This window comes from Adiantum capillus-veneris, chromosome 10 (assembly GCF_014529385.1).
Source record: "Adiantum capillus-veneris isolate H3 chromosome 10, ASM1452938v2, whole genome shotgun sequence".
In the NCBI taxonomy this organism is placed as follows: Eukaryota; Viridiplantae; Streptophyta; class Polypodiopsida; order Polypodiales; family Pteridaceae; genus Adiantum; species Adiantum capillus-veneris.
This window is the reverse complement of record NC_140940.1, coordinates 147434816-147462812: the sequence shown is the minus strand read 5'-3', so window position 1 is coordinate 147462812 and position 27997 is coordinate 147434816. Positions and strand designations below refer to the sequence as shown.

Below are 27997 nucleotides of genomic sequence, written 5' to 3'. Positions count from 1 at the left end.
TCTTCAATAAATCAGGCGTTTCTCTAAGCAATGTTACCTCGCTTCCAGCGCTCCTTCATCACCATCTCGCTTCGAGCTTTCTTTCTCTTTCATGTCCAGTTCGCCTTCTCAACTTGTACCCTCGGTTGCGTTTGGTGAATTGCGATTATCTCCCTCCTCTCCTGCAAATAATGGATCTCCTGCTGCAGCTAGGGTTTCTGACGGCATGCATCCGCCCCCTGGCGGAAGACAAGTCGGGGGATCCGACGTCCGACCTCGGTACATTCAAATCGGGGGCAGCAGTTGCGAAGAATCAGCAGGTTGTAGAGTTCCTGTCGTTGCTTCTGCTGCTATTTCTTCTGCTTCAGCACAAACGGAGAGGTTTGTTGCGTCCAGTGCTGCACTCAACCCGTTTGCAAGAGAGTTTGTTCCAGGTTCCGCAGTCTCTCCTCCCAGCAGTAAGTGCTTCCATCTTATCTTACTTCATCAGGACCATCGTGATTTTGCAACTTTGCGTTTTTGTCCTTCAGTTTAAATACCCAATGTTCTGCCTGCCGTGTTATGTGCCAGCTGCTTTACTGCGTATGAGATCAATAAGTCTTCGCAGGACACTTTTTGCACTCCGTCATTAGATTAGCCCCTTTTGCAAAACAGCCTTTACGTCTAGCAGAGACTACCATTGAGGATCAAGCTGCACTTGAAGGAAGGTTCAGCTCACTTATTACTGAAGCCGTTTAGTTATTTTCTCAGAGTGTGACCAATTGTCTGTCTGGCCTTTCTTTTGCCAGTGAAGAGCTTTTATTGTTTTACTGTGGAGAGAACCGCTAGTTCTTTGTTTGCACTACTCATTTCTTAATGTGGGCTGATTTTTTGGTTGCAGACGAAGAGTTCATTGCTGGAGCATGGTCAAGAGGATTGTCTACTTCCATGGAGGTTTGTTTTGTGTTTCTGTTTAGATGTTTAGAACACACCATCTAAACATTTCTCTTTAGTCCACCTTTGTTTACAACTGTTATCATTCCAGGATGGAAGTGAGAGGGTAAGTGGGGATGTTTTGGAAGTAACAGAAACGAAGCTCATAGAGTCTTCTCAAGGTCAGGGATCTCGAAGATCTGGGGCATTGGCAACAGCTCTTCAGCACGGGCAGACTGGCCAAGGGAGGACAGGGTCTGTTCCCAGAGGTGGGCAGGGAGGTACAGAGAGCATGTCTAGTCAATCTGTTGCAGGACCAGGGAAGCGGGGGCAGTTCACAAGTGCTAATCATCTGCTCAACTTTCAGTACGACCCCATTGTGAGACCATCTCCATCTCCAAGAATACCTTATCCCCGCAAAGTTCAGAAAGCTCAACCTTTCAACAAAGAACTTTTTTTGCAAGCGAACTTTAGGTTCCTTGTATCTGATTTTGGGGATTACCTGCTGAATTCACTGGATCCAGATAAAATGCTGCAGTGGGAAGATGTTGCTGCATTGAATGTCTCTGCACCTGTTCCCGTGCAATGCCCCATTTGCTTGGAAATTCCCCCAGTTTGTCCCCAGATTACATCCTGTGGACACATATTTTGCTTTTCTTGCGTTCTTCGCTATTTCCATTTAGGGAACAATGAACTGAGAAGTGATCATTTCAAAAAGTGTCCTCTATGTTTTGCAATAACTTCTAGCAAAGAATTGAGGACAGTTTTTGTAGAAACTGTGCACAACTATCAAGTTGGTGATATGATTGAGCTTACCCTGCTCAATAGGTCGAAGGGATCCATCATACCATTTGAAAAGAGTGAGGGTGTTATGGCGTCTTTACCTTACAGCAAGGATGGACAATTTCATCGTTTTTCAAAATTCACTTTGACATCAGATGCGACTCAGACAACAAATAAAGCTATTGCAGAACTTCACAGCTGGATGGAAAAGGCACAGAAAGAAGCAGGGGAGGACATAGATATGATTCCTTTTGCCCTTCTGGCCATAGAGCATCTGCATCAAAGGAAGTCCGCATGGAATGAGCACCGCACTTCAGGATTTCTATCTAGCAGTCCTCCAGTCAGACAGAGGATCATGGCTCAGACTAAAGAGGCCTTGGCACATTCTTCGAGCCATGGTTTAAAGCTGTCAGACGCAGAGAGTGATAGTTTGGAGGGCTCAAAACAGGGTGTTGGGGGGAAGAAGAGAGTAGATGTTGCATCTGAAACAGAAGCAGCAATGGAAGACCTCAAAGGTAGAGCAGGCTGGGTTTATGAAAATGCTTTCTCTGATGATGAAGGGACTGGACTACCGAAGTCTAGGGAAACTAGCTTGAATGATGATGCCATAGAGTCGCAGACTGCAGGTTTTTCTTCCAATTTTGAGGACAACATGCATGAAAAGGCCAGTGACCTTGAACATCCAGGTGTACACAGTAAAGATTTTCAGCAGGCTGCGAAGAGAGAGGATGAAGATGATGACTGCTATGCTTTTTTCCAGGTATGTTTTTACTTTTTGGGCACAATGTTTGGTGAATGAACACTTTTTCTTGGATGTTTGCATATGGAGGCTTTCACTTTGCATTTGAAACGCATGCTTTTTCCCTGAAGCTTAATGTTTATCACACACGTTGAAATCAACACTTGGTTTTGTATATTTTTGAAATAGGAAAATAATGGAGTAGATTATTTTGAATATTGGATTTTCAATGGTTTGAGGCTTGAATCTATATGTCATTTCAATTCAACTTTTAGCATTCGTGTATTGCTTAAGCCAAGATTTTTCCATATGTCAGATTTGGAGTTCGGGAGTATGGATCAGACCCCCCCGTCCCCCTACCCGGGAGGATTCCATACTTCGTATACCATACGGCACTCTATGTGACACTTAATACAATAAAGAGGAGCATAATACCATAGAATGCAATGAAACGCCGTAGAAACTTTAAGAGTCTAGCTCAATCCAAGATCAAGCATCATGATACTTACCAATGAACAACATAAATAAGTTTCATAGCAGATAGTTGTTGTTTTCGATTGCTTGGGAAGCCCGAAAAAACCCAATATACTTCAAGCGGATGGGTCGAAAAAACTATGGTTTAAGCAATCTAATGAAGAGAGGTGAAGGTAGGTAAATAATTGCTTTCGACGGTTTCAAACGAGTCGGCATTCATAAGTTATTAACTAACCTATGCTCTATTGTGAGATGCTGTTATTTTTGAGCAATAAATTGTTCCTATATCTTCTTAGCTATGTCTCCTCTAAGCCATGTATCGATGCTACCAATCAGTTTTCAATGTCTCTTTCAACAATTGTATCTTTCCATATTCAACTTTACCATGTTATGTTGGAGGTGTATTTAATGTTGGGAAGAGCTCTTTGTTCCTTCCTTTTGTATCCTCTCAAGATTGTCATGTGTATACCAATGAGGTGTGCACCCTTTGTCACATCCTTTGGCCACTTGTAGGGGTTGTGGATTCAAGCCCTCAATCCCCATGGTGTCCCTAGATCATAGGGAACCCTAGCTACCTCATCTTTCTATAAATGGCTCCCTTTCTACAGACAGTGTATGAGAGCACGTCATATCAAGCCATGGGTTAATCAAGTCATATTTATTAGTCATTGTCTTGGCCGACGATCATTAGTGTCTTGAGTATTTGTTTAAGTGTGTTTAAGCTATGTTAGTGACATTGTGAATGCAACCTTAATCTATCCATCTGAAATCTCCAAAAACTTGTACGGAGCGGCAAAGCCCTTTTAGGGGCAGTACTTGCTAAACTCATCAACTCTAGGGAATGTCTATTCACTCTCTTTTATGTTGATCACTAATTTGTTTTTCATAGTGCCTCAAAAATGTGTAAGAGATGTTTTTGATGACCTGCGCCATTCTTGGAGAATACGACCATGTGGTCAAAACATGTGTCTATAAACTATCTATACTCATAAAATTTGGTTTATCATCGTGTAAACGTTGTAGGAGCATTTGTGAGACCGAAAGGCATCACCAAATACTCGTACAATCTGAAGGATGTCTTGAATGCGGTCTTGTATACATCTCCAGGAGCGATCTTGATATGATGAGCGCCACTTTTCAAATTGATTTTGCTAAAACACGAAGAACCCTGTAGTCTGTCAAGTATATCGTCGATTCACGTTTCAATTAAATTCTGCTAAAACACGAAGAACCCTATAGTCTACATGTCACAAATTGTTGACATGTCAAGTCACTTAAGAACGGAGCCGACTTGCAAACCCGGTCGAGGGGCCTAAACCCTAAGTGAAGAAGAAGAAGTTTTACCAACTTGCAAAGTCTTGTCGAGTGGACTATTTTTAAAGAGAAGTTCTCGCTAACTTATGGGACCTCGTCCGATGGGGTCCATGTAACCCAAAGACATCAAAATAAAGCGGTTGATGATGTGGCAGCAGTACGGACGCTCTGCAAATTGCGCTGACATGGTGACGTTTTCATTCTTGATCTCCCGAAGACACAGAGTGGGCATGATGGCATTTAAACTGTCATCGACAGATTTAGCAAGCAAGCTCACTTCGTCCCAGTGAAGAAAACAGTCAAGCCGGATCAGTTAGCGAGATTGTTCATTTCACAGATTTTCAGATTACATGGCATGCCTGAGACAATTGTCTTTGACATAGATCCCCGATTCACGAGTTTGTTTTGGAAGGCGATTTGGGAGAACATTGGCACGCGGTTGCATTTCTCGTCATCTTTCCACCCGCAGACAGATGGGCAATCGGAGATTGCAAATTCAGTCGTATTGGATTTATTGAAGTCTTACATCTCGGATCAGAAGACTCAATGGGAAAAGTATTTGCCCTTGGTGGAATTTACCTACAATAACACGATTCACTCTTCGACTGGGAAGGCGCCATTTGAGATTATTGAAGGTGCTACAAAGGTTCCGCCCTTCCTAAGCACGAAAGATAAGATTTTTGAAGCTGACCAGTACACACGGGACTTGAGCACTGCTTTTTTCAAGGTCTGGGAGGCTCAGGAAAGACACAAGAAGGCTGCAGATCGACATCGTCGCGATTTGAAATGAAAGGAGAACGATTGGGTGCTCTTACGTTTTGAGAAGGCTCGCCTGAGAAAGAAAAAGAGAAAGGAGCGGCTTTTTCCAAAGCTTAGCATGAGATACTATGGACCTTTCCAGATCTCCGAAAAGATGAATGATGTCTCCTTTAGACTGAAGCTGCCCGATACTTGGAGAATTTACAATGCTTTTCATGTGTCTCTTGAAGCGTTTTAAAGGCGATGTGTCCGATGAGCAACCTGAAGTGGAGAAAAACGAGGAGATACTTGTTCCAGAACAGATATTGGCACACAAAGATAGAAAGATAAAGGTAAAGTGATAAGACGGTTCTTGGTTAAATTCAAGAACTATCCCGCATTAGATACGAAGTGGATGGAGGAGGAGGACCTGACAGATATTCCTCAGATTGTGAACCTTTATCTTGAAGCATTCAGTTTAGCATAGTCTATTCCAATAGAACCCCGAACTCAGCTTGGGTGGAATTTGGTGCAGCGAGTATGCACAAGAGGGGAGTCGCTCCACTCCTTTGTCAACAGATTGCCTCGATTTTTTGATACTAAAGTCATTGATGTCTCTTTTGAGTTTCAGGGATACTGTGAGCTGACAGCATTCTGCTGTAATGACTTTAAGAACTGGAATTCTCGATAATATGATACTAATTTGTACTTGACTTGTTCAAGTGCACGGACTGATAGACGAAATGACTGTAGCATTTCGGTTTGATACGATCTTGATTTACCAGGCATCTATGAGGTCCTAACTAGATCTAGATGCGATTGCTAAATACGTTGCCGATTAATCATGGTCTGAGATCCGAATGAATTTTGAATGTGATTTGTCATGTGATGTCAAGCGATGTCCTGTGATGTGCCTGTCGATGGGTACATGTGCTAGATGTGTTGTTCCTAGTGTGTCGGTACTAACATTCAGTGTCTACTAAGACAATTTATGGCCTCTGTTTGATTTACATGCGTAATATCAAGGGCAATTACAATGCTTTCAAGAGGGGGGTATTTCACAAATTGGTGGCGTGGTATGGCCTGGACATGGGGGCAACAGAGCATCCACACACACACCCCGGGAACAGGCCCATAAAATGTGGAGAATGGCTGACGTGGCAGATTTTGTGAAACGCGGCGGACTGTTGATGTGGCATGCCGTACAGACCTTCCGTAATTTGCGGCGCAAAAAGCGTTGGCAAGCTGTACGGAATTCAAGCTTTTTGCGTGGGCTGATTTCTACTCAAGGGTGAAAATCTTTTGGGGATTATTTGCTTTATTTTTGCAAGGCTTTCAGTGAAAGCTTTTGGGGCTCTGCTTTTGGAGTATCCCTTGTTAACTTACAAATTAGTGGTTGGGCTCTCACAACTCAGAGCATCTGGACGCAGAGTCTGAGAGTGAGAACCCTCCCACTCCCTTGTACTTTGAGCACAGATTAATACACAAAGAAATACCGAAAGGGGCGCCGATCTTTGGGGCCAATACCTCTTGGCACGGAACTCTGTCGGGTCGGTGTCGAATCAAATTGTGATCTGTTTTGAAAGTGAATCTGTGTGGTGTTGCGGTAGAATCTTGACTTATAGGGGCGTATGTCACGAGATTGTGACAACCACTAACTTTATTTGTTGGTTTCCTTTCCTTGATTTTTATTTAATTTTTGGGACCCTTTTATTGAAATCACAAATGCCCGGACATTGCATGGCCAGTGTGAAATGACCGTTGGCCAAGAGTTTCACCCGCAACAGTCAAGGCCAGACAACCACGAAATGGTTGGTCCAATCGACACTGGAATCCGACTAGTAAAGAAGTGGCTAGGTCATTTAAAGTCTTTTAGGCCCCTCGACAGGACTTTAGAAGTTGGTGAGTACTAGGCATAGTTACTCGGAACGGGAACGGGAATGGGAACGGGATCGGGGCCAGAACGGTCTTGAATTACCTCCATTCAGCTTAGTCCCAAATCAACTCCTAAACAACCACAAATCTGCCCCCAAACCTGCCCTCAAACTGCCCCAAATATGTCCCCCAAATAGCCCCCCAACTGCCTACTTTTGCTCATTCTGCTCCGCGTTCCATTGTTCCGCCTCATGTTTCGCTCCGTTCCGGAACACCGTTTCAGTTACACTTCGTTCCTGAACAACGTTCCGTTCCCGACTTTGTTTCGGGAACGGGACTTGTCCAGAACGCCGTTTTGGAACGTTTGGGCTCCGTTTTGTCCATTCCCTGTTACACTAGTACTAGGTAGGAATTAAATTAAAGGGAGCAAAGTAGACACATGGCAATAGGAAAGCAACCTGCAAGCCAACACACTCCTGAAGCTCCAGTCTCAAGAGGGGGCGCCCAAATTTGTGAGAGGGGGCTGATTTTGGATTATTGTGCTCTACAATGTGTAGGTGTTCACAGCTTTAATGGAAAGCTTGCCTTCTACATTGTCTCATGTAGCGCAATGATTTGCTCTAGTGCATCTCTCTCCCCCCTTTGCACATATGGTAATGCCCCACTAGTTGGGCTTCTTAGATGACCATTTACAATTGTGTGGATTTTATGTGCGTTTGCCAAGGCAAGAGCCTTTTGTACAAGAACTGGATTAGCTAATTGCTAATCCCCCACAGGTACGCACAGTTCCATCGCGACAAATTGCGAAAACGGAGCGTTTTCTCACTTTGAAAACTCGTCCAAATGTCACGTGACACATCCAACCCTATGTGTCCGTGGACAAGCTACAACATGACCAAGGTTCAGTTCAGTCAAGTCAATCTAGAATAGTAAGTGATCTACCACTTTTGTGAGTTTGTTCGCAAACCGTGCATGTCCAGACACTTAGATTAGATGCATATCCTCTGGTTGCACACATCATGATCATCAACATTCCCATTAGAATCCATCAGGAGCATTTTCCAGTGCATAGAATCTATTTTTCCTATTTTTGACATTTTTCACTTATTTATTAAGTGACTTTTGTTCGAAACTAGGTAGGGCAAATTTACTAAGCTTGTATTTAAAAAAACCCAGAGCTAGCACTTTCTGGCAGAAGAGGCAGCAGAAACCCGGTGTTCATTAGGCAACTTCTCAGCAAGACTTCCCCCCCGCAACAACTCTAGCGTTTTCCCTCACTAGAAGGCCTAGCGTTTTTGCATCAGTTCAGCCAGCGTTTTTGCATTGCAACAGCCTGGCGACAGAACCACAGCAGATAGAACCACAGCAGATCAGCCCCAACATTAGCAAATTCCCAGCACAGGAAGACATTCAGCCCTAGCTTTTTTGAATTGCAGTCAGCCCTTAGCGTTTTACAATTCCATCGCGACAAGACCATCAAGAACAACAGCGTTTTCAGTTTTCAGCATAGGCACACCGCAGGAAAGACCCCGAACCTCGCAGATCTCACCTTCCCGCAGCAGATCTTCGCCGCACAGTCAGATCCGCCAAGTTTGCAGATTCAGCCCGGAAAACGCAGATTTCAGCATCTACGTTTTCAGCGCGTCGTCATCGTATTGTCGTCATCGACATAGAGTCAGAATTCAACAGATAAAGATTTGCAGATTTCAGCCCTTTAGCGTTTTCAGATTCAGCCTCTCGTCGTCGGCAAGTCCAAGCATTGTAGAGATTTGTGCAATCATGAGTAGACCGCCCTCGCCATAGAGAGTGGGGCCTTCGGAGGAGGGTTTGACAACATTCACTTCTGTTGCACCTTACACCAAACTTCAAGGGAACCGTCCCATTGCGTGCGGAGCTCCTGCGACACACGTAGGCATGTTTACTCTGCTCCAAACGATTCAAAACAGAAAACTACAGTCTGCTGTGTTTATTTGCAGGTTTAGGGTTTCGCACCTAAAGTGCAAGGTAACAGCAAGGGAGCCTCGGGAAAGCCTTGGGGTTCTTCATAATGACCAAAACAGGAAATTACAGCATGCTGAAATTGACCCGCAGCTCACTGGAAAGCTACTAAAATGCAAATTGTCCTAGATGTGTGCTTTTGACCTACATGGGTTTTGGCGCCGTTATGTTACCGAAATCGGGTGGAAAACCTGCAATTACAGCCCTTGACAGGTTTGAACAGCTTGGTGAGAGCTAGGTGAAAGTGTTCGGGTCTTTTATTTGCAATAAGAATAAAGAAACACCGAAAGGGGCTGGGAGCGCTCTAGCTACCAAGTCTTGGATTGTCTTGATGTGGTGAATTCCAGTTTCATGTTTATTTGTGAAGTTACTTTGTGTCGTAGAGTACAGGTATAGATTGGGTGAAAGCCAAAGTTTACCGGCTACAACGGTTTCATTTAGCCACCTCGAAAGTCGATTTCTGGTTCAAATAACTGGGAAAATCTATCGATCTTCTCTTCTTTCGAGAGTGCTTTAGGCTTTTCGACTGGTTTGTCTTCTTTTCAAGAGCTTTGTCAAACTCTTTTTGCGAGTACAATTTTTGCTTTTCTTGCACTCGGCTTTGCTTTCCGTTTCATTACCGACTTGACAAGAAAATAGAAGGCCTCTAGCCATCTAGAGTGAATCTCGTCAAGCGGGTAATTTTTTTGGTGATTCACATATTCCGGGTCTTGGAGTACTTGATCAATCTTTTCATGCACGTGTCGACATGCAGTTGACATTTGTTCTCCAATTTGATTCCTCGTCAAATTTTTTTAAAAATCTTTGGACTCCTCAAAAAGTTTGTTAAAATCTCTGTTGGTTTCCTCTGTTCCCCCGTTGGGATCTTGCTTTTCTTCATCTCCCTGCGGCCGTGGGGTGTCGTTTTTGTTTGATTGTGCGTGCAACCCATGTGCGTTGCAGAAAGAATCGGATCTTTTGTAGAAGAAGAATCGTTTGAGCTCTTATACCACTGTTATAGGCTTGGACAATCAAAGCGAGAAATCAATAGCAACACATGGACAAAATCTGCAAATAACTGAACTCGAAGAGAGAGAGAGAGAGAGAGAGAGAGAGAGAGAGAGAGAGAGAGAGAGAGAGAGAGAGAGAGAGAGAGAGAGGATAATCGACACAGAATGACAGATTCCGTCCCTAGATGCACTAGCCCCAAAGATTATTGGTGTTGTCACAAGTTTGTGATGAGGCATGCCCAACTTGAGGGATTGGCCAAGAGGACAAGGAACTGGAGAAGAAACATAGAAGTTTTGAACCCTAGAGTTATGACCGTGGGGCCCAAGGGGTTACGGTTTTAAAAACCTAACCCCTGTCAACTTGAAGAGCCCCGATCGAGGGGCCTAAATGAAACCGGCCTGTTCAATCCAAAAAGGGCGGTAGACTTTACTTTAAACCTTGATTTAGCTTTCACCCATTATTAGTCGTCTATTTTACCTGTACTTTCAAGACACAACAAAGGGGAGAGGGATACAGGCTGCTAGATTGCAACTGTATGAGTAGACGGACACCAGATTGGCCCCTAACTTAGGCGCCCCTTTCGGTATTTCTTTATTGTTCAAAAGAGGGAATAAACGCTGTGGTTCCTACAAGCTGCCCCGCACAAACTCGGCTGAATTTCCACTGTTCCAGCCCGATTTCGGCAGCATAACTGTACTAGAACCTTTCACAGTCAGTATTCCCACGCATTGATCGACTTTCCCGACGCATACGGGCACTTTGCAAAACCTGGCGAGAATCTGCAGCACGCTGAATTCTCTGTTTTCAGCCCTGAAAATGCGCCAGATCACCTGTACAGCAGTCTCCTTGCGTCCCCGAACCTCCTGGGGGTATTAGGGTCCGTTTAGGGCCAAAACCCTAAACCTGCAAAAATACACAGCAGGCTGTAATTTACTGTTTTGGGCTCCGTTTCGCGTGCCGGTCGCATGCTTAGCAAGTCCTCGAGCTCCCGCACCTGTAGGGCTACTTGCCCTTTGAATCGGACGAGATTTCTGGCGTGAAACCTCTCGGAATTCACCTGTACCTGCGGGGGGATTAGCTGCTAGCTAATCCAGTACCTGTGCAAGAGGCTCTTGCCTCGGCAATCGCGCATGAACCCACACAACTGTACATTGGTCAAATGAAGAGCCCACTAGAGGGGCATAACATACTGCCAAAGGGGAGAGAGAGGGCAGTGCGTAGCGTGCAGGGCATCACTCCTGGCACCGCACTGTGCATAAGAGGGAAAGCAAGCACTCCATAGCTCTTAACCTGTGACAAATCTGAAAATGAGGCTCTCCCCCTCCTAAATTCAGCGCCACTTCTTGTTGCATGAGGCAAGTGCACCAGAAGGTGCCACTTGACACATTTATAAGCATTTTCCCGTTTCGGGGTTGCCGCCTAAAAATATCCCAACCGGTTGCCCAGTTGACTTCACGGTAGAGTAAGAAAATGTTCCCTTTGTCATTCCGGAGGTAATGACGCCAACACATTTTCAGGTCCCAAAATAGCAGTTCTCTAAATTTTAGGAGATACTGCCATTGTATCTTTCTAGGTCATCCGACCCTCTTTGTACACTGCGGCCACACCCAGAACTGAAATGTAGCCTCTGTAGCAAAGGATTCCACTTTGGCTAGTCAATGACCCCACTTGGCTAACCATAGTCCTTGTCCAACCTTAGTGCTCTCTTGCCCTCAGGCCTGGACTCCCTCTGGACAGTTCCACACTAGCTATGCAATGCAGGGCAGTTAGATTTCCCAAGGGGTGTTTCCAAAAAGTGAAAAGTAAATAGATAATAAGAAAGAAATCAACAAAAAGGATAGATAGTAGTCACACGTTGGTGACACTAAACCTTAAAAATTGAAAAGGCAAGTCAACAATCGAATTTTCGTAAATTGCACTGACATGCTGACGTCGTAGGCTATATAACCGGCTTGTACACAGTAAACGGCGTTACCAAATCTACAACTTGTTAATTACACACAGAGTACTGATGGAAAAGAGAGAGACTCAACACTTGCGTCCAGCGGCTAGAATGCCGTGCGCAATAATGACCGACATCCCGTTGGCCCCAAAATTGGTGCCCCTTGCGATATTTCTTTATTTGATTGAGATGGGAAATCCCCAAGCAACTTTACAAGCTGTCCAAACCTGTCTAGGGCTGTAATTTCACAATTTGGCTCAATTTCGACAGCATAACGACTGTATAACCTGTATAGACCAAAAGTACACAGTAAACCGCGTTACCAAATCTACAACCTGTTAATTACACACAGAGTACTGATGGAAAAGAGAGAGACTCAACACTTGCGTCCAACGGCTAGAATGCCGTGCGCAACAATGATTGACACCCTGTTGGCCCCAAAATTGGTGCCCCTTGCGATATTTCTTTATTTGATTGAGATGGGAAATCCCCAAGCAACTTTACAAGCTGTCCAAACCTGTCTAGGGCTGTAATTTCACAATTTGGCTCAATTTCGACAGCATAACGACGGTATAACCTGTATAGACCAAAAGTACAAGTCCGGGGTGACTTCCCATGCGATTCTGGAGCTTTTCTATGGGCTGGCGAGAAAACGCAGAGCGCTGTTTTTCACTGTTACAGCCTCTAAAAAGTTCCCAAACACCTGTACAACCACACTCTAGCTTCCCCGAAGCGTCTTTGAAGTTCTGGTGCACTTTAGGAGCAAAACCCTAAACCTGCAATTTTACATAGCAGGCAGTTGCCCTATGATTTGGAGGAGTTTTTACGCGAGAAAACTCTTCAAATTCGCGTTCCTTCGCGATGGGGCTGTGCGTACCTGTGGAGGATTAGCAATTAGCTAATCCGGTTCCTGTTCAAATGGCTCTTGCCTTAGCAAACGCGCATAAAACCCATACGACTGTACATGATCATCTGAATAGCCCAACTAGTGGGGCATTACGATATGTGCAAAGGGGAGAGAGAGATGCGTGAGAGCAAATCGTTGCGCTACATAGAGCAAAGGAGAAGGTAAGCTTTCCATTAAAGCTGTAAACTTGCACCCACTACTCACACACACATTGTAGGTTCACTTATGAGTCAATCAGCCTCCTCTCAAATTGGGCGCATCCTCTTCATGCTGGAAGTGGAAAATCCACATGGAACCGCCATGTGTCCAATTTGCCCCTTTTTGAGTTAATACTCTAGTTCCCGCTAATTTATAAAGTTATAAGTGACTCGCCGAGTGGCCCAAATTCCGTCTGGCGCACACAAGCTTCCATACTTATCAGAATGCAATGCTAATTGGCCAGACTAGTCCCAAACTGACCGACCTAGACTTTGATGTGAGAAACCCGTTCGGCTGCAGCCGTTTCACACTGGCCATGCAATGTCCACTTCACCTTTTCAAAGGTTCCAGGAGAAATAAGTAAAAATAAAATAAATAAAAATAGGTAGTACGTATTTAAAGAAGGTAACAGGAAAAATACACCTCCTGGTGGCACACCCCACCCTTGAAATATTGCAAGTGACCTCGCTTGCATGCCAATAATACATGCTGATATCTCTTGATATCACATATATTCTATGATGGGAATCCAAGATATACATGCTCCCGGAAATGTAGCGTGGGACGATTAAACAATCCCACCAACCTGGCTACCACACATATATCAAGCATAGAAGTCTTCTAGTGTACTCTCAAGCACAAACTTCTCTAGCCAAATTCTGTATGGAAAGAGTAGATACAATTGCTTAACTACTCTTTTGAGCATCATGAACCATGCTCTCACATTGCGCCATAGAGCTACATCAAGTCACTGTGGGTTCCTGAAAGGCTTCAAGATATAGTTGCAATAGTTGAGGTGAATCAACCAATTCAGACTCTTCCATCCATTTAGCATCCAATGGTGGATAGTTCTTGAACTTCGCCAAGTAGCGTCTTGCAACCTTTCCTCTAACCTTCCTTTCTTTATGTGCCAATATCTTTTCAGGAACAAGAATCTCATCCAGTTCTTCCACTTTGGGTTGTTCCTCATCAGGCATATTCCCTGGCACATCACCAACAAAGGGTCTTAGAAGGCTGACATGAAAAGCATTATGTATTTTCTAGTCTTCTGGTAGCTTCAACCTGTAAGCTACATCGTTGATCTTTTCTGAAATCTGAAACGGACCATAATAGAGCTTAGGAAACAAACGTTCCTTGCCGTTCCTTTTCCTTAACCTTGCCTTTTCAAAGCGCAAAAGCATCCAATCACCAAGTGAAAATACAAGTTCACGACGTGACGAACAACAACTTTCTTTTGCTTAGCCTGACTCTTCTCAAGAGCAATCTTTATCTTCCTGTATGTTTCATCTTTATCTTGCACATACTTGTCTGCCTCAAATATCTTGTCCTTAGTTTGCAAAATGGGCGGGACTTTCTTCCCTCCTTCCACTATCTCAAATTGTGCCTTACCTGTCGACGTATGCACAGTGTTATTGTAAGCATATTCAACCAATGGGAGATGGTGTTCCTAAGTTGCCTTGTGCCGACACACAGCATTTCAGAAGATCTAGGACAATAGAATTTGCCTCTTCTGACTGTCCATCAGTTTGCGGATGAAACGAAGATGAGAACTTTAGAGTAGTGCCCATATTCTTAAACAATGCCTTCTAGAAAAGACTCGTCATATGTGGATCCTTGTCACTGACAACTGACTGAGGCATCCCGTGATATTTGAAGATATTGCTCATGAATATCTTGACCATGTGTTCAGGCTTTATCTTCTTCCTAACAGGAATGAAATGGGCCTGCTTACTGAACCTACAAATTATAGTCCAAATTTCATCATTGAATGTTTGCGTCCTTGGAAGATCAAAGATAAAATCTATTGCTATGCTTTCCCATGGCCTATCAGGGATCGGCAATGGCTGCAACAATCCCGGTTGCTTTTGTCTGTCAAATATGACTTTTTGGCATACTAAGCATGATCTTACAAATGTGTCAACATCTTGACGCAAAGCTCGCTAATAGAAGAATGCCTCAACCCCTTTCACTGTCGCATCAATTCCACAATGCCCAACATAAGGTGGAGCATGACTTTCCATCAAAATCTTTGGCCATAACTATTTAGTAACGCATAACTTTCCATCAAAATCTTTGGCCGTAACTATTTAGTAACGCATAACTTTCCATGCATCATCATTCTTAAGCATGTAGTGCTCATGATGTTGCCCATCAAAGCTCGTCATAGATCCTTGTAAAATCTGAATCTTCAGCATATTGTGTCTTCATTTCGTCCAGTTCACAATGGTACAAAATTGACACTGCTGAAATTTGGGGCTTCCGTGACAACGCGTCAGCCACCACGTTCTTTTTCCCTTGCACATGCACAATCTGGAAATGGAACATTGACAAGATGTTTGCCCACCACATGTGTTTTCTCAGACAACTTCGTTTGTGTGAGAAAATATCGCGGGGTTTGATGATCTGTTTAGACAACAAAATCAGCCCCTAGCAGATGGTGTTTCCAGCTAGTGAGAGCATGAATTACTGCCAGCAATTCTTTCTCATAAACTTGCAAGTTCCTTTCGGTCTTCAACATAATTTTGCTCTCATATGCAACTACTCGGCCATTCTGCATTAGAACCGCATAAAGACTATGGCCACACGCATCACATTGAACCACAAAAGGTTTCGAAAGATCTGGCAAAATGATTATCGGATGTGAAGTCAGCTTTTCTTTCAAGTGTTTGAAGGCTAAAATTTCCTTGGCTGTCCACTTGAAAGTAACTCCTTTTCCTTGTAGTGCATGAAGTGGAGAAGCAATCTCTGCAAAATTTCGGATGTAGTAGGAACATAAGCCTAGAAAGCTTCGAATGTCATGTACGGACTCCAAGTTTGGCCATGACCTAATTGCTTCCACTTTGGTGAGTTCCATGCGTACCCCATCCTTTGAAACAATGTACCCAAGGGAGTGAATCTCTTCCAGAAAGAATTCACTCTTTTTCGCATTAATGAGTAGCTTGTTTTTGCGTAGCTCATTGAAAACTGCGGTCAAGTGGTCTCTATGCTCCTCTTTAGACTTTGAGTAGACAATCATGTCATCAAAGAAGGTACCCACGAAGTTTGTATGTGGTCTAAAAATTCTGTCCATCATTATTTTAAATGTGGCAGGAGCATTTGTGAGACCAAATGGCATGACAAGAAACTCATAGAGACCAAATGTTGTCCTGAACGTAGTCTTATGGACATCTTCTGGCCTAATGCGTATCTGGTGGTACTTACTCTTTAGGTCTATCCTTGTAAACAATGACGCTCCCTCAAGCCGATCAAGAATGTCATCTATCCTCGGTATAAGGAACCTGTTCTTGATGGTATTTTTATTCAAGGCGCAATAATCAATGCACATGCACCATGAACCATCCTTCTTTTGCACTAGGAGTACAGGTGAACAAAAAGGGGATGAACTGGGTTGAATTAGCCCCTTCTCTAAAAGCTCGTTGACCTGACTCATAATCTCTTTTTGCTGGGCTGCACTAACCCTGTGTGGTGGTCTATTCGGTGGACTAGAACCTGGCACAAGATCTATGGTATGATCCTCAGGTCTCTCAGTAGGTAACTCCTTTGGCAAAGAGTCCGAAAAACAATCACCAAAACCACTCAAAAAAGTTGACCTATCTTTATCTAAAGTAGACAAATTAGGTACAACTTCAGGTACTTCTTTTGCAAAGATCAAGTACGCAGAAAGATGATTCTTTATTACAGATGAAATAGCAGAAGCAGAAACAACTGGAACAGACTCGCCTTTAAGCTTTACATCAAGGACATGAGTCTTTCCTCTATGTACAAGGGTAATTTTTTTGTTGTAAGTATCCACCATAGCATGCAACCTGTAACACCATGGGATACCCAATAACACATCACAGCCCTCAAGTGGCATAATATGGAATTCTTCCGCATCCTCATAACTCTGAATGTGCACACGGAGCTTGCTCAAAATGGGAGTAACAGGCTCTGAATGACCTGGGCATGCCAAATCTGCCTCACCTGTCATAACCATCTCCTCTGCACGAATGCCCAACTTTGATGTTCTGGTGATATAAAATTTGCATGGGCTCCTGGATCAAAGAAAACCAGCATTGTCTGGGCTCTAACTTTGCCCCAAGCTTTGCACAGTTCCGTGGCATCTATGTTTGATTGATCACCAACCAAATCTAGGACAAGTCCTGCACTTGGCTTTGGCTTCTTCCCTTTATGGTCTGACTTGTCATCCTTATCCTGTGACTTACTCTGCTGGCATTCATTAGCAAAATGTCCCTATTCTTCGCAAATGTAGTATTTCTTGGCCTCTCTTAGAGCTTTCCTCTCCTCAAATGTCTTGCCAGAAAAATGCCTTTTCTTCCCTTGGCTTTGCCCAGAAGAAGGTTTAAACTGCATCTGTTTTGTCAATGGTACAAACCTGTAAGAGCTTATGGGTAACAAGGCATCCCAAAATTTTTGATTGTACTCTTCTTGATTTGCACAATTTGACGCATTCAAATCATACCATGCCGTGACCACCTCGAAAGTGTTTGTGAGCCAGTAGGAGCAAATATGTGTTTAAACTGAACCCATGTTGTAGGTGCTTGGCCCTGATTTAACAATGTGGTCCACCATCTCAACGCATTACTCTTCAAAAAGGTGGCAACCTTGCGTATCTTGGAAGACTTTGTGAAGTTTCCACTTGCATACACCGCATCGAACTGTTGTATGAAGGTCAAGGCCTTCATTTTGTTCTGTGTGCCATTAAAAGTGTCAAACTTCACGACGGCTTCCCCTGAAACCCGCCCGTAGGGCAGTAGACGTTAGCTTTCACCCGACTCTTTAACACTTGACTTTATGACACAAAGCAATGACCTAAAATGAACCTGTAGCTAGGAATGGGATTACACTTCAAACTTCAAAACAAAAGCATGGCTAGGAAGCTAGAATGCTCCCAAGCAGACAACGACACCTGTTGTCCTGTAGGCCCCAAAGGTTGGCGCCCCTTTCGGTATTTCTTTATTCTTTAACAGAGGGAATAAATTTCCTACAAGCTGTCCCGCACAATCTGGGCTGAATTCCATCTGTTTTGGCCCGATTTCGGCAGCATAATTGTACTAGGACGCTTCACAGTCAGTATCCCCACGCAATAGATGACTTTCCCGACGCATACGGACACTTTGCAAAACCTGGCGAGAATCTGCAGCACGCTGAATTCTCTGTTTTCTGCCCCGAAAATGTGCCAAATCACCTCTACAGAGGCCCCTTCGCGTCCCCAAACCTCTCGGAGGTATTAGGGACCATTTAGGGCCGAAACCCTAAACCTGCAAAAATACACAGCAGGCTGTAATTCCCTATTTCGGGCTCCGTTTCGCGTGCTGGTCGCATCCGTAGCAAGTCCTCGAGCTCCCGCACCTGTAGGGCTACTTGCCCTTTGAATCGGACGAGATTTCAATCGCGCATGAACCCACACAATTGTACATTGGTCAAATGAGAAGCCCTCTTGTGGGGCATAACATAACTACTCGTAGGGGGGAGAGAGAGCAGTGCGTAGCGTGCAGGGCATCACTCTTGGCACCGCACTGTACATAAGAGGGAAAGGAAGCACTCCATAGCTCTTAACCTGTGTGATAGAGAGCTTGCAAATGAGCCTCCCAGCTATAAAGTCAGTGCCACTTCTTCTTGATGAGGAAAGTGCACAGAAATGTGCCACTTGGAGCGTTTACAAGCCATTTCCCGTTTCGGGGTTGCTGCCTAAAAATTTCCCGACCGGTTGCCCAGTTGACTTCGCGGCAGAGTAATAAAACGTTCCCCTTGTCATACCAGAGGTAATGACGCGAACACATGTTCAGGTCCAAAATAGCAGTTCACTAAATTTTAGGAGATGCTTCCATGGCACTCACACTGGTCATCTGACCATCAATCACCACTGGAACCACATCAAAAAATGCAATGTCGGCCAGCTATCAGGTGATTTGCACTCATAGCCCATCGTGGCTAACCTTAGTCCATTTGTCCAACTTTAGTGCTCACTGGCCGTCCGGCCTAGACTCTCACTGTTCGCCTCACACCATGCAACTCTGCATTGGCATTTCCAAAGGGGTGCTTTAAAAACAAGTCAAATAAAATTCCCCCAAAAAGAATTCAACAAATAAAGTTGCAACAGACTCGTTACAGCCCCGCCTTCCTTGTATTCCTTTGGCTTGCTCGTAGTAACCACATTATCATCAATAGGTGCTTTAAGAAGTGGTACTTCTCGGTTAAGCATTCCAACACCCATATCACCTGTTTTACCAGGGTTATTCGCATTTTGAGCATTTTGCTGTGAAAAACCAGCCATGCCAAAATTGCATCCCCAAAATTTCCATAGGCACCTTGAAAACCTGGTTGAACACCTATGTTTTCGTACATAGGGTTAACCGTACCTGGTTGCATTGTCCCAAACACATTTCCTGGTATGTACCCTTGTAAACCTGTGGATGGTCCAGCCATAGCTTGAAACATTGAACCACCACCAAAGTAACCAAGATGTGAAGTAAACGGTGGAATGGTCTGTCGAACGGCTTGTTCATTACTGCCTTGACCATTCACAACCTCATGTCCGAATATCACATGTTCCTTTTGACTTGTAGACACATTGGGTGTCTTCATCACCTGCTGCCTGCTGCTCTTCCACAGGAGCCTTTCCATGAGTATCATGAGACCCCTCTACATGTGAACCCTCTTTTTCAGGTGGTAGGGGAGAGACATCCCGTTTAGGAGCCTGTAAGTACTTCTGTAACTTCGGATTCTGAGCCATTTGCCCGAAGATATCCATGATCTTCAAGAATCGAGCTTTGAATATAAGATCCTCATCCTCCGGCTCAATGGGTCGCTTCCCTTTGTCAACAACGCTATGCTCCTCCTGCCCACTGTAAGAGGATGCTTCCTTTTCAGAACCCTCGTCTCTCCTCTCTGCCATAGTGCTTAACTTTGAGGAAAAAGTGTCTTATTGCGTCGATGGAACTATATAACCGGCTTGTACACACTAAAGGGCGGTACCAAATTTACAACCTAATAATTACACAGAGTGGATGGAAAGGAGAGAGACTCTAACACTTCAAGGTAGGATCTGTACGTACGTACCTTACGGTACGGTACGGTACGTCCGTACAAATCCGTACTGTACAATCATTTTTTTGTTGGTGAAAAAACCACAGCGGGTCTGCAAAATTGAGTTCGCCCATCAATTTTTTGTGTGCAAATTGGCAAATCATGATCAATGTGAACTTACAAGTTCTCTACAGTAACTAGTTTGTTGTGAAACTGCAAATTTTAGGTTGTGTATATTTGAGTTGTATCTGTTCTTGTCACTTCAATGTTGATTCATTGAATGTCGAGCAAGGAGTCGCGACTTGCTTATGGTATTTGTATGAAACCTTTCCCTTGGTTTGTAGAATAGTGAACTAACATGCTTGAAGTGATACTTGTGAAATTTTTATCAAGTATGGATCGTATTGTAGGTTTTTGGCTTTTAGAAAAAAAAAACCTACGAATTTTACGTACCTAACAACTCTATCCATTCGGTACTACGTACAAGACGTATTGAATACGTAGACTGTATAACCTGTATAGACCAAAAGTACAAGTCCGAGGTGACTTCCCATGCGATTCGGGAGCTTTCCTGTGGGCTGGCGAGAAAACGCAGAGCGCTGTTTTTCACTGTTACAGCCTCTAAAAAGTTTCCAAACACCTGTACAACCACACTCTAGCTTCCCCGAAGCTTTTGTGAAGTTTTGGTGCACTTTAGGAGCAAAACCCTAAACCTGGAATTTTACACAGCAGGCTGTATTTCTCTGTTTTGGATCGTTTCGGATGGAGCTAATGCACCAACAGTCCCCAAGACCTCCCGTACGCAATGGGTCAGTTGCCCTGTGATTTGGAGGAGTTTTCACGCGAGAAAACTCTTCAAATTCGCTTTCCTTCGCGATGGGGCTGTGCGTACCTGTGGGGGATTAGCAATTAGCTAATCCGGTTCTTGTTCAGAAGGCTCTTGCCTTAGCAAACGCGCATAAAACCCACACGACTGTACATGATCATTTGAATAGCCCAACTAGTGAGGCATTACGATATGTGCAGAGGGGGGGGGGGGGGGGGGGGGGGGGGGGGGGGGGGGAAGAGATGCTTAATAATCTAGTTCCCACTAACTTAAAAAGTTATAAGTGACTTGCCGAGTGGCCCAAATTCCGTCTGGCGCACACAAGCTTCCATACTCATCAGAATTCAGTGCTAGCTAGCCCAACCAGTCCCAGACTAACCGACCTAGACTCCCGATGTGAGAAACCCGTTCGGTCGTAGCCATTTCACACTGGCCATGCAAAGTCCACTTGCACCTTTTCAAAGGTTCCGGGGAAAACAAGTAAAAATAAAATAAATAAAAATAGGTAGTACATATTTAAAGAAGGCGACAAGAAAAATACACCTCATGGTGATAGGATGTATGGTTTTCCGCGTTTTTCACCGGCTGTTTTTGGCTGCTTCTAGCGCATGCTTTTGGGGTTGAGTGCTTTTGGAAAAGAACTTTTAGGGCTCTATCTTTGGCTTATAAGTGTCTGGAGCGCTAGTCTCTAGAGAGCATCTGGACACAGAGTGTCGGAGATAACTAGACCCTCCGGGAGTTTTACTTTGGTGAACTGCTCCTCTCTTTGCCAGGATATGGGTCGACTTGGATCCCTTGTCAGTTCCCTTCTATTGGGCGCCTTGCACAAGTTGGTCTTCAATCTCTTGCAAAAATTCAGCTATGGTGCTGCTGGTGGTCTTTCATCTGTTGCAAGAATTCAGCTACAGAGTTACGATTGAAGATGGGCAGCTTGCAATGACTAGAATTGGTGACGTCATGCATGGCAAGTTTTCAAGAATTATTTTGCTCGCAATTACCTCATCTTTCTTTTTGAGGTACAACTTATTGCAGACTTGGGTAATTTGAAGACGGTTCAGCCGAAAGCTTAGAAGACTACAATTAGACATTCTAGACTATGAAAAATTCCACCTTGCTTCCACGTACTGGAATGCCAGAGTGAGCCCCCAATTGCCTTTCTGAACAGGTAACCACTATGCAAGATCTTACGGACCATGCCGCAGTTGGTTATAAGCTCATGAATCTTGTTTTTGAGCCTGAGAAGGCCTCTGATGATAAAAACCGGCAGAATAACAGTCCTCCTAGGAATTAATGGAGCCCAAGTCTAAAAGCAATGGCTGGCAAAGTAAAGAGAGACTCCTCAGCAAGAGCGCCGATGTTTCGGATGTTTTCAGATGGGTCATACTTTTCCCACTTGTCTTGACAAGATAGATCGACTAGCTAAAACTGAGCAACCACCCGCCAAAAAAGCCAAGATGACAATGGGATTAGTTCCATATATTTGTGCAACAACTCTTCCAGATTCTTCAAAGAGTTATGCAGGGCTTATTGCAAAAATCAGGGTATTAAAGCACTCATCTTCTTTGACCTAGGAGCTACAACGAACTTTATTGCAACTGACTTTGTCAAGAGTTTGGGAGGTGACTATGATCAAGTTGGCTCAGAAATCAAGGCCTAGCTTTCTACTGCAGAATCTAGCAAAAACATTGGAGCTCTTTCTGTTACTATTCAATGCTGTCATGGCAAGTTGGACTTTCACATTATAAGTTGGGAAATTGTGCTGCATTGTTGGGCAGGCCAGGCATCATTAGAATGATGCTAACATTGCCATTCGACGACGACTCATTACACTATAACTGAATGGAAAAGTAGTCACCTTTCCAATCGGATTGACGGAGTGTTAATATATAGTTGAACTCGTCTTAAACTTTTCGTTTGTATATAAGGGCACTTTATTGGAGGATACTGTTTGTATATTGATATAACTTTCCATTGAAAGTGTCGAAGTACTTGTCTTTTCTCCGATGGTTTTCTTTTATTTTTCATGTTTCAGATCAACATTTATACTTATTCTATGTTGTCATTGGCATCTAGAATCTTGGTGTTAAACTTGTAGTAGATTTAGTGAAAGCCTTGCTTGGATTATATTGGTTTCTTTGTGGTCTGACAGATTTTTAAAGGCTGTACCTGCACATGGCTATAATCTTGGTGTGTTTTAAAACGTAATGTTTCAGTTGGACATTTATACTGATTGTACGTTGTCATCGGCATCTACTAGATCTTGGTGTTAATCTTGTCAGTGATTTAGTGAAGCTTTGCTTGGATTATATTAGTGTGTTTGTCAGTTGTACAGATTTTTAAAGACACTGCCTGCACATGGTTATAAGTTTCTTCACTCTTTTCTTTCGTTTTCATTGAACAGTGTGCAGATGGACAGCCCCTTATTATGCATCCTCTCAATATGAAGTGTCTTCTTCAGCACTACGGAAGCTATGAAAACTTACCTTCTAGGTACACAAGGCTAATTTGTGTCTTATGAGTACTTGTAGGAAGTGTAGGAGGACTATTTAAGGTCTTTGTTTTCTTAATCAGATTTGTATGCTTGTGCTTTCAATATTATATCTGTTTAGGTGAAGGTGAATATAAAAGACACTTATGCTTAATCATGAAAAAGATTGGGCACCTGTTTTGCTTTGTCGGATTTCTTCATCAGCTACATATGCATCACTTAAACAAGTATCTTTTTTTAAAGAGAATTTTCTTGAAAGTTTAACATGGTGATTGCATTGCCATAGGTTGCAGGTGAAGATTCTTGAGATGGAGGGTCAAACACAGACAGAGGTGTTAAGAAAGCGATACCGATATCTTAGCCATCTACCATTGACGACAAATTTCTGGGTGAGAATTTTGTTATGTAGCTTCTTCCAGCAAGGGGTGATTTGGCAAGTGCTAAGTTGCTATATATTTGACTTTCCTGCTTGTAGAGCTCAGATTTTGGCCGTTATTACCCTTTTCCTTTCAAACATTAAATTCCTATCAATGTTCCTCTATTTATTTTGATTCAATCTTTTACTTGTCTTGTCACTGCTTGAACAAAGTTCTTTCTACTCTTTTTGGACTATATAACAAAGCGTCGGATTTTTGGTGCAATTGTGGACCATTGGATAAAGCTTGCCGATTAGTGCCACGTGGCAAAACAAATATTTTTTAATATTTCTTCTAGGTCTTTGTGAGAGGTGTTGACATTTGTGTACCTCTCTCTTTAAAGAGGGCCATTGAATATTGGGCCACACACAATCTTTCTCGTCCTCTTCCACCTTTCTTTTCTCAATTTGCTACAATGCTTCCAAGTGGTTTTTCAGACATTACTTTTTATGTTTTTGGAATATATTGTAGTCTAAATAGGTTTTTGTTACAATTTTTTCAAGAAATCTAATATTTTATTATGATAACAAATGTTTAAAAAAATTAGTGTCACTTTTCTCTCACAAAGAAACCTTTTATTATTAAATTCTTTTGATAGCCTTATGTAGGCCATAGTGAACTTTGACCTTGTTTAGTCATGTGTTGTGTTTGCATCATTGCTCTATGACCTGGCATCTCACAACTAATAGGTGCCTTTTTGTCTTTCTTAGCATTGCCTGTCTTTGTAAAAAACTCTTTGCATTGAAATGATAGACTTGCTCCATTCTTTTTATTTGACATTGTAAGCTACACTTTTGTGGGAATCATGGTGTTGTATCATCATGTACTGGCTTGCAGTTTTGTGAAGTGGACCTTAAAGGAAATTTACCATGGTCTGCATTCATACCGTTCAATGATGAGCTGCGATATAGGGAAGCTCGTCGCCGTAGACGTCAGAAACAGGTAATGATTTGTGATCTTTGTGGCACACCGGTGTATTAAACTGCTGGCAGCTGCCAAGGTGTAGATAGTCATCGTTTATCACATTTAACAGTTATCTAGGTGTGTGGTGCTGCCTGCTTACATTAATAATAGCCACCATAGTTCATCATAGACCAGTTGTTCTGGTGTGCAGTGCTGTTTGTTTCCCATTAGTCACTACAGATTGTTGCACCAGTTTCTTTCCAGATAAAATAGATAACTTTCTAGATTTTTATAATGCATCACTGTTTGTCTTATCATAGGAGCAAGTGGAACGCTTGAGGGAGGAAAAGATGTCTGCGACTCTTAGTAGAAACTCCCCACCAACTATTTCTGTGCCTCTCATTGAAGATCACTACGAAGACATGCCTTCACTAATTTCAGGCTCTACTGGTATGTGAAAATTTGATTGCGATGATGTTTGTGGTGTATTCTTGGTTTTTTTATTTGGCAATCAGCTCAACTTTGGAAAATTGGAACAGTTAGAAAGCAATGAAGCGCGTTGATTCTGTAAATGGCCCGAGCCACCATAGATGTGAGGTGAAACTGAACACAAAAAATTACCATTGATGCAGAAATGCAAAACAAGGAGGTACAATCAAGGCTGATTGAGATTGGGACAGGTGTAATGGGGAAGCCATCTGAAATAACTTCAAGAGATGAAGTCCACTCTGTGAGAGTCTGGATACATCAAACTTCTGCTGCTCTCTGAAGAGTCCCAAAGGTTGGACCAAATAGAAGCTCCATTGAAAGCACCAAATCTGCAATAGACAGAAACCATTTACGGCAGGGGTTATGGGGCTGCAATTTGGTCCCTATGAGTCCCAAAGGTTGGACCAAAGGGGCAAACTGTTGTGCAGGAGTGGAAATAGGGGGGCACCACCACTCAACTTCCTGAACCTTGCAATACCTGCAACCGATTAATAGGAAAAAAACACAAACAAACATTCAGAAAACACATATCCAGGTAGCCTCACACACATGCACCCCATAACACAGGCATCACACACAGACATAACATAAAAAGCAAGCAGCACATGGTATGCAAAATGCAAGCAGAGCACAAAACAAGGGGTAACAATCTCAACAAAAAGTGAAAGGTAAACACACTGTGCAAGCAGAAAAATCTCCATACAAAAAAAAGGGGTGCATGACGTAGGCAGTGCTAGGTAGAGCAGGAAAGGGGAGGGAGGTGTGCGGTAGAGAGGTGTGTGAGAGAGTGGTGTGCATACGGACTAGACACGGAGATGGCTGCTACGAAGTCAGCTCGTTGTCCGTTTCCCTCCCCCCCCCTCCTTTCACTCTCACTCACACACACACACACACACACACACACACACACACACACACACGGATTGGAAGGTTGAAGATATTCACAGGGTAAGATAGTCACAGGGTTGGAAGGATGAGATTTTTAAAAAGAGAAAAACTGGCTTTGCACACCTTCAACCGTTGAGTCATATTGTGGACATACAATGTACAATGTTGGGAGGCGCTTCAAGGCCTCAACATGATCCCAGTTTTCCTAAGAAGGGAAATTGCCAAAATACCCCTCAAATTTCAAAAGTTCATTTGGGAATTTCCACAAATTTCAGGGGTATTTTGGTAAATTTCAGTACTAATAAATATCAGGGCTCTGATGTTTGGAAGTCTTTTTGTTTACCATGATCTCGGAGTAAATTTGTCTCCTAGAAACTTGAAATACCTGACAGATTACGTTTTTCGATCGTGGTGCCACAGAGAGCACTCTGGAGTCACTCGTCTCTATTCAAGGGCCTACTGATCAGCGGAAGCTATTTTCGCAAGTGACACGACTAGGCTTTGCTTCTGCTCACGATGCACCTGATCTGACTCCTGCAACGAGTGGTGATGTATCTGCTCCATCCCAGGAGAAGGCTGGCAGCTCAGCTTGGCCTGGAGCCTGTAAGTGTTCCGTAAATAGTCAAGTTTTATCATTATAAAAATGGAGTTGGTTAGTAGTATAATGTGAGAGATCCTCATCTATGGTAGTATTGCAGCTGGCAAAGCGGCAACAATGTCATTTGCGGACATCATACAGGCCCAACCATTGAAGGCTTCACCTTCTGCTACAAATGGAGCTGATGCGCATAGTCAGTCTGGCTCCAAGAGGAACAAGAAATCATCAAAAATATTGCTCTCAACAGCAGGGGGACGGCGGTATTGATTGCTTACCTTGATTTGTGTAACATCTTGTTGGCTAGCCTCTCGTGACTGAGCAATTGTTGATGTTGAAGCAACACATCGTATGTCAAGTTTGTCTTCTCATTTGTCAAATTTTTCCTGACAAGAATCTTAGTAGACATGTATACTAATACGGCCCCCTCCTGCTGCCCCTTCCTTAGTGTGCATCCGACCCAAAAGAGAAAAAGAAGAAGAGGTGTTCTCTTTCTGAGTTCAGCGAACTATGTGCACATGCCACATGGATGTTTTTAGTTCCTGCACATTATTTGAGAAGCTTAATTCAATTTTGTATCTTACATTGAAATGAGTACAAACTATTTATCTAATTTCAGGTTTGTGGGAATTGGGCAATCTCTTGCGGACGTCTCATTTAGTTGTTTTTCTTTTCCCTTTCAATAGATTTAAATGTGGTTGGTGGGTTGTTTCTTTGACAACGGGTTGAGTTGCAAAGGGTTTATTGAGTACGAGTACATTGTTTTCCATGAATATGTGAGCTATATTTTCTTCGAGGTTGACACCCAGCTTTTTTTAAGCGTGATGTGCATTTGTTCTTTTCATTTTTGGTACACATGCCCAGGGGAAGATGGTCAATATTATCATACTTAAAACACTAGTCTTATAATGGGACACGCATTTCAGAGTGTCAGCGCTCTTGGAATAGTGGAATGTCCCAAAAAATTAATTTTCACACATTTGCATTCATAAGTTGACATTGTCTGCATATTTGTCCTCTTAGACCTTAAAAAGATCGCATGAAACCTGCATGAAATTTGCAATATCAAAGGTTATGAGGGTAGAAATAGTGCAGTTTTAAAATTCCATCAATGGATAGGGCGCCTTAAGGGTCTTCAATGTAGGGTTGTTATCAACTTAAGAATGCATTGAAGGTTTCTTTGGGGCCATAGCTCGTCCAATTTGGTTGCAATCGTAACTTTGGAAGCAATTTGCAACTTGAGCGCTTTTAATGCTTTAAAGTTCCGTGCCTCATCAAACATGTTCATGATGATAGGTCTTGAACCTTTCATCATCATACCTAGTGTGTAAGGTGCTTTTGATCTAATGGTTTGTGACTTGCTTGCTTTTTGCAATTTTTTTGTAGCTCATATTTTGGACGGATTCTTATGCGACGGTAGTAATGGCATCCTTCCTGTAGTTATTTCTAGGACTATTTTAGCTTTCAATGTGAAACATATTAGCACGGTGTGGTCTTTAGACTTAACATGTTGA

General features: G+C 43.1%; 1 protein-coding gene across 1 annotated transcript; it reads left to right on the top strand.

Moving 5' to 3' along the window:
• LOC147449826 (RING/U-box superfamily protein) lies at window positions 1-27121 on the top strand. Its single transcript, XM_086522185.1, has 9 exons — window positions 1-437; window positions 860-912; window positions 1004-2434; window positions 23106-23194; window positions 23479-23581; window positions 24446-24550; window positions 24832-24961; window positions 26309-26491; window positions 26587-27121. Exons 1-9 carry the CDS (start codon window positions 92-94, stop codon window positions 26751-26753), a joined length of 2607 nt encoding a protein of 868 aa, XP_086378311.1. The 5' UTR covers window positions 1-91; the 3' UTR covers window positions 26754-27121.
• Window positions 27122-27997: the final 876 nt, after the last annotated feature.